At 37.5% G+C, this 11,523-nt stretch overlaps 1 protein-coding gene across 1 annotated transcript; it reads right to left on the reverse strand.

Moving 5' to 3' along the window:
• Nucleotides 1–4,511, reverse strand: LOC109185176 (aluminum-activated malate transporter 12-like). The gene is made up of 6 exons (XM_019335158.1): nucleotides 4,175–4,511; nucleotides 3,848–3,988; nucleotides 3,106–3,378; nucleotides 2,605–2,732; nucleotides 1,471–1,614; nucleotides 1–645 (listed from the first exon to the last, which is right to left on the reverse strand). The coding sequence occupies exons 1-6, from the start codon at nucleotides 4,458–4,460 to the stop codon at nucleotides 58–60; spliced, it is 1,560 nt and encodes a 519-aa protein (XP_019190703.1). The 5' UTR covers nucleotides 4,461–4,511; the 3' UTR covers nucleotides 1–57.
• Between the last annotated feature and the right edge of the window lie 7,012 nt (nucleotides 4,512–11,523).

Raw genomic sequence — 11,523 nt, forward strand, 5'->3', positions numbered from 1 at the left:
AAGTGCAAATTTAGATTTTCTTATCTTATATACGCACATATATAGGACATAGCCATATCAATCTCCTGCATGGGGGGGCAACTGGTTAGGTAAAGGGACTTTGGTGGGTTTCTCACATTTAACACCAATCATACTATCTTCATCCCCACCATCAAACTCCTTGAAATGGGCGATCTTCCCAAGCTCCTCCACCTCCTCAATCACCATCTCCAGCCTCGCCACCAGCTCCACCAGCAGCGACGCGAACGCCGCGAACGGCAGCGCCTCCGAGAAGTTCAACGACGTGAAGGCGATTTTGCTCAGCGTCGGCCGCACCTTCCTCTCCTCTTCTTTCTCCCGGGACCCTCCCTTCTTCGACCGCCAGTCCATCAGCGCCGACGTGTCCGTCTTTACGCTCGGCAGCGACGACGACTTCTTGTGCTGCTCCCTGGCCTTGCTGTTGCGGCTGCCGAGGAAGAGGCGTGGCTGGGACTTGATGGCGGCGTTCAGGTCTTGCAGGGCTTCGTGGAGGTGGTCGGAGAGAATCTCCGGCGAACAGTGGCGGCGGTTGCGGATGCTGTCGCCGAGCTCCTTTAGCGCTTTGGACACTTCTCCGGCGAGGCGCATGCATGGGTCTTTGAAAAGTGCGCGGATGGATTGGGGAGTCTGAAATCATTTTTAATTAAGAACAAAATGTATTAATTTAAAAAGTAATTAATTTAAAAGCTTGTGTAAGGCTGTCTCAGTATCCTTATCCGTGAAGCTTATTGGGTCAAGATAATTGGAGCATTATGCTGTGTAACTGTGTACACCATTTACAAAAATACCGTCGTTTTGAGGTCCAATTAAAAAAAAAAATTAATTTCAATTGCCGTTAACGGCTATGTTGTGCATAACTTAAACTATACATCCATAACTTCATAACTATACATTCAAAATTGCATAACTACATATCCATAACTTCATAACTATACATTCAGAATATGAAATTATAACTTCATAACTATACATTCAGATTGCATGCATAACTACACATCCATAACTTCATAACTATACATTCAGAATTGCATAACTATACATCCATAACTTCATAACTATACATTTAGAATTGTATGCATAACTACACATCCATAACTTCATAATTATACATTCAGAATTGCATAACTACAATTGTGAGATGGTATAGTCACTTATTTAAATATTAAAATTACTAAAAATATCATTAAAAATTAAAGATAATTTTATAATAATATCAATACGTACTACTAGAAATAGAAAGGCGTGTATATATATATATATATATATATATATATATATATATATATATATATATATATATATATATATATATATATATATATATATATCTGATCTCAAAAAAAGAAAATTTCTATTTTATTTTAAATTGTTGTACCTTTATATATTCTAATAATCATATAGTATTTGTTTTATATAAAACAATAATGAGTGGATTAATGATAATATATATACCTGAATTTCAGTTTGCAAACAACCATGAAGAGCCACAACAGTATACCCAAAATGGCGAAGAACCGCTCCTAACTTAACATATCGTTGCCATGGAAACTTGTAACAGTGCAATGAATGCCTTGGCTCCCAGCTTGCATATAATGCCTGTACGTTAATATATATTTTTACAATGTAACCCACGATAGTTTTAATTGGCGGATCCAGATATATAATTATAAAGAGAAAATGACATTTTTTTTTTCCCTAAGTTATATATTTCTAACATTTTTTCTCCTGAGTTATTCATGTATCTACATTTGTCCTTTAAATTATGTTAAAAGTGATAAATTTTTTCTATTTTTATGTTAGATGGACATTTTACCCTTAAAATTAAGTATTTCATTTATTTTTCTTTTTCAACAAATTATTGCTTATATATGGATGACCACGGTTCGGTTCGAACCTAAACACTAGGACAAATCTGGTTACGATTTCCCAGAATTGTGAACGGAATCAAAGCGCAGTCATATCTACTTATATGTGGAATTAGAATAAATGTGAAAAAGATCAAACACTATAGGTAAATCATAAATCGGTTCGATTTGATTCCAGTTTTGATTTTGAACCGCCAAGTCAAAATATATTTATTTATTTATTTATGTAAATTATATTTCTTATTTTTAAAATAGTCTAAATTTAAAAATTATTTTATTTTATTTTATTTTTGCTCTAAATTGTAACCAAATCCGTCTCTACTATTTCGGTTCAATTGTTACCGTGTCCAATTAGGTTAGTTCGAATCAAACGGTACTCATCCCTACATATAAGCAATAATTAGTTAGAGAAAAAAATATAAATGAAATACTTATTTTTAAGTGTAAAGATGTCCATTTAACAGTTAACATAACTAAGGGGACAAATATAGATACATGAATAACTCAGGAGGGAAAAAGTGCTATAAGCATATAACTCAGATGAAAAAAAGTGTCATTTTCCTAATTATAAATTATGAAAAGACACAACTATTATGTAGTGTGATGATACTTCTGTTACTATTCTAAATGAGTGGTTATAAAATCTGCCACCACCAAGTATAGAACAGATACCACATTGTAAAGAATCATGAATATTAAAAAAAAAATGGAGTCAGCGTACCAGATTTTCATCAGAGGACTTGGAGTCCAACACATCCTTGTAGCCCTTGCCGGTTAGGTCCTCCGAGTCAAGTGATTCAGTCTCGCCTATTTCTTTCTTCTCATCACTAAAATACCCCTTCACACATTCTGTAAAAGTAGTTGAAATTTTAGGATCAAGAGCAGAGACTTGGCCCATTACTCGTCTTGGTCAATTATTGTGTGCATCATAGTCCACACAGTGGTATGTGAATCATAAAAAGTACATTTTTAATATACTAAAAATACATTATTTGTATACTGAAAGTACATTATATAAAATAATGTATTTTTAGTATTCAAATAATGTATTTTTTCTGAATACAATATACATTTTTAATATACTAAAAGTATATTATTTGTGCATTGAATGTACATTATTTGATAGTATTGTTCACACAATATGCAGTGTGTATGACACATGAAGTAAAAGAAAATGAAGTGAACATGCATATATGCACATGAGATGGAATAAATTAAAGACCTTGAATGGATTTGGCTAAGCCATCGAACTTGTGAGCGGTGGAGTTATGGAGGTCTTCTCCAGACCAAATAGGGAAGATGAATAAGCTCATAAGCAAACAGATAGCACAGCCCATGGCTATGGTGTAAAACCGCTGGTCCGCCATTTTCAAGATGTTCTCCACGCGATAACTCGAAACCGTGATCAAGTTGAAGGTCAACACGAATATCACCACCCCATAGTCGTAGTTTTTCTTTATGTATGGCAAAAATCTCATGTACGTTCCTATACTTCCTGCACACACACACATATATATAGGCAACATTATATTATTTCACTGTTTAGTAATATAGTTAGCTTATCAGTCAATTTTGACTTATTTAACCATTATTAATTGTTTGACTTGGTTAAACAATCAATATGAGTGCTTTGTTAATAAGCTTTTTGTAACAGTTTATTGTTCTAAAATACACTAAAATTCAAAAAGCTGCTTTTTCGATAAGCTTTTTGAGAAAATAAATTATACTCTTAAAAAGTCATTTTTCATGTAATCAGCTGTTCTATCAGTTAACAGTTAATTTACCAAACATCTTTTTACAATCCAGCTAATGCTATCAGCTATTCAAACTTACTAACCCAATTCGCTAACAGTTATTTGTCAAACACCATTTATATATATATATATATATATATATATATATTTAGCAATGTCAATTAGGGTTTGATCGAGAAGGATTAAGGGCAGGTAATTAATTAAGGTTACCTATTAGGAAAACTGCTGCTCCAATAAGAATAGCTCGAAAAATTCGATCAGATTCTGTCGTAACGTACTGAATGAAGAGGGCCAACGACCCAGCCACCAACGTTCCCAGTCCTCTATTCAATCCTTTGTACAATGTTGCCCCTACACGTACGAACAATATTATTTCCAAAACAAATTAAATGTCGTAAATGAATGAATAATTAAGAGTTTTTTTTTTACAGAGGAGCGAACCGCTAAGTCCAGCATTCTCCCTCTAAAAACGGTAATAGCTGCTTTAAAAAATAATAATAAAATTATGTATTCGCTACTAATTATGATAAATAGTACCTGCAGTGAATTCAAGAACGACGACCACAGTCATGACAGCCCACATAGCGTTCTGCCCAACTTCCTTGAACAATGGCTCTATCAAATACAACAAAGACACCAACGTTAACGCCACCCCCACTTTGATCGCATGAATCGCTCTCCTCGGATCTTCCCGTCCCACGTTCCAAAACCTCTTCCACATCGCCGCCGGCACCCTCTTCGCTCTCTCCGCCAAAACCTTGCCGCGTTTCTCCATCGCCTCAACCCTCTCCGACGCCATCATTTCGCCGCACCACCACCTCATTGCCACGTAAACAAAATTAAACCAACTCAATTATATATCACCAAATAATATAATAATTTGCGTTGCCAGACCATTCAACCGTGAGAGATTTCAAAAAAAAAAAAAAAAAAAAAAATTAAGGGATTTTTGTGAATAATTCATGTTCCACCCTTACTTATATGCCTTGAATATATTATTTGGTATGGTTTTTTTGTTTTTCTGTGTTTTAGACGGGTCAGTTCTGGACATATTCCATTCATGAAATTTTTGGTTTGGTTGTGGTTAATTATTCCTTTTGTGCGCTTTGCCATTTCCCCTTCACTAGTAGACATTAGCATTTGTTTACTACTGTTTTGGGGTTTGGAATTGTTTGCTCATGATGTTTTTTTTCTAGGTTTATTCGAAAATTGTGGTTAATTAACCTAATTCCTAGAGGTGGCATATAGTCGTATGATGATTCATTAATTAGTGCCCTGTCTTATTTATCCAATAAGTACGTGCATCAATATGTAAATCTCTTTGTTCAAAAACTACTTGCATTCAAAATCTCTAAACAAGGACAATATGTGTTTTGATCTATTCCTATAGACTATAGTTAAAATAAAAAATTAAAAAAATAAAATAAAAACATCTTCAAAACCTGCCTTTTTGACTGATCTGCCGCCGTTATATTGATCGGCGTCTTGGTTGTCGTCGACCTGCGTCTTGATCGGCCGTCGGTGCCTCGATTCTCTCCGTTTCTATCGCTGGCGGCGGCCACAATCTTCGTCGTCGCCAGTGCTTCGTCGTCGGCGGGTCAGTGGATGTTGCGTCGTCGTAGACGCTGCGCCACAGAGCTGGAATTTTGCAGGCAAATACGTTTTAGACAAAGGTTTTTATTTTTTTATTTGCTTGGACTTGGATTTTTGGGCCGTTTGGCCAGAAGGTTTTTTTTGGCAAATTATATCGTGCACCGCGTTTCAAAACGATGTCGTTTTGTTTAATGAAAAGAAATGGTGTCTGTTTCGTGCTGTTTTCCGTCGTTCCATAAAAAGTAACTCTGTTATCAGTTTAATTTTGTATACACTTCAGTTTCAGTTCAACACAACTGCAGTTCCATTTCGACATAACTACAGTTTCATTCGATATTTATACACTCAAATATGTGAAAATGTTATTTAATTTTATTTTATATACACTATAGTTTCATTAAAACACAATTACATGATCATTCCGATATAACTACAGCTTCATTGCACAATATACACTTAAATATGTGAAATGTTATTCAGTTTCATTTTATATACACTGCAGTTTCATTTCACCACAACTACAATATCATTTTGATATAGCTGCAGTTTCATTTGATAATATAAAAATAATATGTGAGGCAGTGTCGATTTAGATACACTAGTGTCGGTTTAGATACACTGTAGTTTCAGTTGGTAATTAACTTACTAAAAAATGCGCCCTCCGTTAACATTAACGGCGCGCCGTTTCTTTATTATTTAAAAAAACGGCGACGTTGTGCACCGAGGTCCACGATATAACGACTGATTTTTTAAAAAAATTATTATGTTCAGTGAATTGAGTCCAAAACTTCAATCGTTATGTGGTGCACCGGGGCACACAATGTGCCAGCAAATTATATTGTGCACCGCCGTACATAATCGATTATGCACCGAGCTCTAAAACAACGTCATTTTGTTTAATGAAAAGAATGGTAACTTTTTGTGTTGTTCCGCGTCGTTCCGCAAAAAGTAACTCTGTTATTCAGTTTCATTTTGTATACACTGTAGTTTCAGTTCAACACAATTACAGTTTCATTTCGATATAACTACAGTTTCATTCAATATTTATACACTCAAATATGTGAAAATGTTATTTAATTTTATTTTATATACACTATAGTTTCATTAAAACACAACTATATGATCATTTCGATATAACTATAGCTTCATTACACAATATACACTCAAATATGTGAAATGTTATTCAGTTTCATTTTATATACACTGCAATTTCATTTCACCACAACTACAGTATCATTTTGATATAACTGCAGTTTCATTTCATAATATATAAAAGTGGTATGTGTGATTGGAAACTCAAGTATTATTTCCTAAAAGGATACCTAGCCCACCTAAAAATGTCATAAATATATTGTATATTCTTAGTATATTAATTGTCGTCCCTCGAAGTTGATAATAAGGACTTATTTAAACCTAAAAGGATAATTTAGAACCAGAAGTCCACTGCTTAAAAAACATCATCTTGAAAATCTTATTGGGGTAAAAAAATTCCCCAATCGCATGAAGCCTTGTTTGCGATATTTTAGCTAACAATATTTGATGATTCTCCTTGAAAGAGAAAAAGGAATGACGTTAACTATATCCATTAATATCCTTAAGATACATTGATGAATTATGATTTTTTGGTAAGTTTTAGTATTGGCATTTGTTTGATCTCCATAATTCTATGCCTTGGATTGACTATGTATTTTTCTCTATTGTGGTATTAACATTTCATAAGTATATATATTGAATATACTATGGTTATTTCCTCTACAAAGTTTAGTCCATATACTATGAACCAGTTTAGGCTTTAAATATTTTTTAAAGTCATTATAAGTGGGTATGTTTAAAGAATATTGGACAAGTTATATAGATATTCAACCCACATAAGCTCTAGAAGAGTCACGAGATTATTATACAAAATGATAAACTCTAGTGACAATCGTGAAGATTTTACCATATCTCTTCTCTACACTCTTCTTGAAACAATGATTTTGCTTTAAGCCATGTAGGATTTGAAGATTGTTATCTTCAGGGAGAGATAGGGAGTACATTTACTCGAATCATTCCTGAAGATTGGGTCTTAAAAGACTACTAACAATTGTACTCTTTTGTAACATATGAATACATGTATTAGTTCCATGTGCTTTGTATATATAGATTTGTCGCACCCCATTATTACCTTGTTATCACTTTACTTATAATACTTTTGTTTTATGATTATGGACACCAATAAGAAATGAGATAATTAATAATTGTAACTGCAACAAGTCTATTATTAGCAGATATTGTCATACTTGGTACAATAAAAAACAATTGTACCAAAATATCTTTACTCACATAGACTATAGAAAAGTGATGAAATACTTGAAGATCCCATTGTCTTTAGGGGGAACAACAATATTCTAAAGAATGAAGATACAAATTGACTTATTAGTTCATAAGAAAGGTTATGAACACACTACCCAAGAAAATCCTGAAGAATGGATCCTGAAGGTTCACGGTTGCACTCTTTTTCCCTTAACTAATTTTTTCTCCACATGATTTTTTTTAGTAAGGTTTTTTGAGGTAACCAGTACGATATATGATTTTACAAATATATCATGTACTCTTTATGGATATTAATATGGACATTATGATCATTTATGGCAATGGTTCTGTAACGGTCATTCTTTATAGGAATAAGGTTCAAATTGGACACTGAATGTGACTTAAAAATGTAATTATGCCACTGAATGATAAAAAAGTGCAATTAGGTCACTGAACACTCCAAATGTATGCGATTTTACCGGATAGCAAGTTACCATTCATTTTAGCAAGTTACGTCGCTTACGTGGTAGATGAGTTGGCATTTTTAATAGTTTTTAAATAATTTTTAATAAATTTTAATAATAAATTTTTTAATTATTTTTTTTTAAAAAACGACGGCGGCCACCCCCTTCCTCCCTCCTTCATCAAGGAAGAAGGGGGTGGGGGAAGGGGGTGGTCGGCGGCCACCCGTCGTTTTTTTTTTTAAATTATTATTAAAAATTTATTTAAAATGTCAACACAGTTGCCACGTAAGCAGTAACCTGTTAAAATTGATGGTAACCTGCTATCAGGTGAAATTGCATACATTTAGAGTGTTCAGTGGCCTAATTGCATTTTTAGATTACGTTCAGTGGCCAATTTGAACCTTATTCATTCTTTATATACTACCTTCCTTCCATTGTTGTAATAGAGAAATGTAAAGTTTTGAATTAATAAAAGATCTCTCTTATTCTTCTTACAAAAAACTAAGATCCTATAGTTGTAGAAAATTTTTCTCTCTCCCTATGAGTGTTTTCCTCTCTCCTTGTGAGTGCCTTTAGGTGGTTTTTTCTGAGTGTTGCGCCGTGCGTCTTTTTCCGATGGAGAAGGGTGGTACCAGTGGTTTGTCTGAAGCATATGAGGCCTTGGCCATTGATGATGATGAGGAAGGAGTTATAGTTGAAGTTGAGGACGTCCCGAAACCTAGCTATGACCTCTGTTTTGCTGCTGTGGGACGAGTAGTCACTGACCGACCGGTGAAACTTGTTGTTTTCTAGGATGTCATGGCTACGGCGTGGCGACCAATGAAGGGGGTTTTGGTTCGAGAGCTGGGTCAGAAGCGGTTCATGTTCATATTCTATTGTGAAAGAGACATCTCCAGAGTCATGAATGATGGTCCTTGGACGTTCGAACAGAATTTGGTCTTACTCCGGAGGGTGGTGGACGGTGAAGACCCCATGGAAGTTCCTCTGGATATTGAGTCTTTTTGGGTCCAAGTCCATAACCTCCCAAAGGGGTTCATGTCTTAGAGGGTGGAGAAAGTTGTGGGAAACTATGTGGGGGAGTTTGAGCAGTCGGACAAACAAAATTTTGACGGGGGTGAACATCAGTTTATGCGTGTCCGGACAAAGGTGAATATTGTGCGTCATCTGAAAGCGAGAATGAAGATGAAGAAACCGGGAGGGGAGTGGTTCTGGGTTGATCTACGCTACGAACGCCTTCCCTCTTTTTATTTTGAATGTGGGATTGTAGGTCACGCTGATAAATTTTGCCCTGCGGCGGCGGATAAGCCTTTGCACAGCGGAAAGAAGCCCTATGGCGTTTGGATGAGGGCGGGGGTTCGGAGAACTAGGGCGGCGCCGGAGAACAGGTGGCTGGTTCTAGAAGAGCCGACGGAGGCGGGGAAGTCGGATACGTTGGTAACGAATAGTGCATTAAAAGCAAATGATGAGGGGACCTTGATGGGTTAGCCGTTATCCGTTAAGCTTGGGGAGGTGGGTAGGAGGGAGAGGGTGAAAGAAGGAGAAACGACTGGGGGAGTAAGTCTGGGATTGATTAAGGATGTGGTCATAAATGAGAGTATAAATGGTAAGGGAGAAAGTGAGGGAGTGGTTATTATTGAGGCTAAACGAAGGAGAACGGATGGTGAAGCTGAGGATTTAAGTGATACTTGGGCTCGTCCAATGACTATTGAGCAGCAAGACTCTTTTTCTTGTGAGGTGGGCTCTGGGATCCAGGCCCACCCGGCCCAATGAATATTTTAAGTTGGAACTGTCATTGGCTTGGAAACCCATTGGCAGTTCAGTTCTTGGTGGGCTTGGTTTGTCAAAAGAAGCCCCAGGTTATTTTTTTATGCGAAACTAAAAGTGATGCTCGACGTCTTGAACGGGTAAGGGTGAAGCTTAAGTACGACAATTGCTTTGTTGTGGATGATACGGGAAGAGGTGGGGGGCTGGCGCTCCTTTGGAATGCGGGGGTAGATGTTGAAGTGAGGGGGTATTCGAACCATTACATTGATACGGTGGTCAAGAGTGGTGGGGGGGACTCAAGGTGGAGGTTCACAGGGTTTTACGGTGAGCCTGATCAAAGCCGAAGACGTGAGTCCTGGGGTCTTTTGAGGTACTTATCTACTCTAAATAATCTGCCTTGGGTTTTGGTAGGGGATCTTAACAATTTACTGTGGGATCGGGAGAAGGAGGGTAGGCTGCCGTATCCCAGGTGGTTGCTTAGGGGTTTTGGGGAAGCAGTTAGGGAGAGTGGCTTGTCAAATTTTGGGTTTGATGAGTGCCAATACACTTGGGAGAAGGGAAGGGGTACATGCAATTGGGTGAGGGAGAAGTTAGACCGCATTTTGGTCTCGGGAGAGTGGAGAGATTTATGGCCGCAAGCGAGGGCTACATCGGTGGAGGGCAGTATGAGCGACCATTTGCCTTTATTTCTGGCAGCGGAGGGGGGGGAGGTGTACGGTGAGAGTTGTTCGCCGGCCTAGGTTCGAGAACATATGGGGTAAAAATCCGGAATGTAGGGAGGTTGTGGAACGGGAATGGGGCCGTCTTCGGGGATGCTCGATCGGGGAGAGATTGAGTGAATGTGGTCGGGGAGTGTGGAATTGGGGAAGGGGGCAGAATAAGGGTGAGATAGAGGCTATCCGACGTTGCAAAGATGAGATGGGGAGGTTGCGGGGCAGGAGGGATGAGGATAGTATAAGGCAGTTTGGGATTGTCCAGAGCCAATATATGGGAATTCTCCGGAACCAGTGATAAGTTCAGACAAAAGGGCCAAAGAGATTTGGTACAGAGAGGGGGATATTAATTCCAGGTTTTTTCATAACTCTGTGAACACTAGGAGAAGAAGGAATCAGATTACGGCCTTGAGGGATTCGGGGGGTGTGCTGATAAGGGATGAGCAGATGATGGGGGGGATTATGGTGGGTTATTTCTCTGAGCTTTTCACGGCTGCCGAAGGAGATGCGAGGCAGGTTGTTGATTATTTGGACAGAAGGGTTGACGATGCTCAGAATGTTGAACTGGTACGAGAAGTTACGGAGGAAGAAATGAAAGGGGCTTTGTTCGCGATGCATTCGGATAAATCTCCGGGGCCGAATGGCTTATCTCCAGCTTTCTTCCAGACGTACTGGTCTATTTTAGGCCCTGAGGTAGTATCTTTCTGTCGCCTCTTTATGCTTACTGGAAAGCTACCGGAGCGGGTAAATGATACATATATTGTTTTGATCCCAAAATGTAAATCCCCTTAGTATATGTCTGAGTTTCGGCCTATTTCCTTGTGTAATGTAATATATAGAATTGTTGCTAAGGTCTTGGCTACCCGCCTTCGTGTGTTGCTAGACTCTATTATTGATCCTGCACAAAGTGCTTTTATTCCGGGGAGGTCTATTATAGACAATGTGCTTATTGCTTTTGAGTCAGCCCACTGTTTGAAACGTCAACCTGGGGAAAGGGGTGGTTATGGGGCTCTAAAATTCGATATGAGTAAAGCATAAGATCGGGTTGAGTGGGGTTTTT

The sequence above is a fragment of the Ipomoea nil genome, unplaced genomic scaffold (assembly GCF_001879475.1).
Source record: "Ipomoea nil cultivar Tokyo-kokei standard unplaced genomic scaffold, Asagao_1.1 scaffold1317, whole genome shotgun sequence".
Classification (NCBI taxonomy): domain Eukaryota; kingdom Viridiplantae; phylum Streptophyta; class Magnoliopsida; order Solanales; family Convolvulaceae; genus Ipomoea; species Ipomoea nil.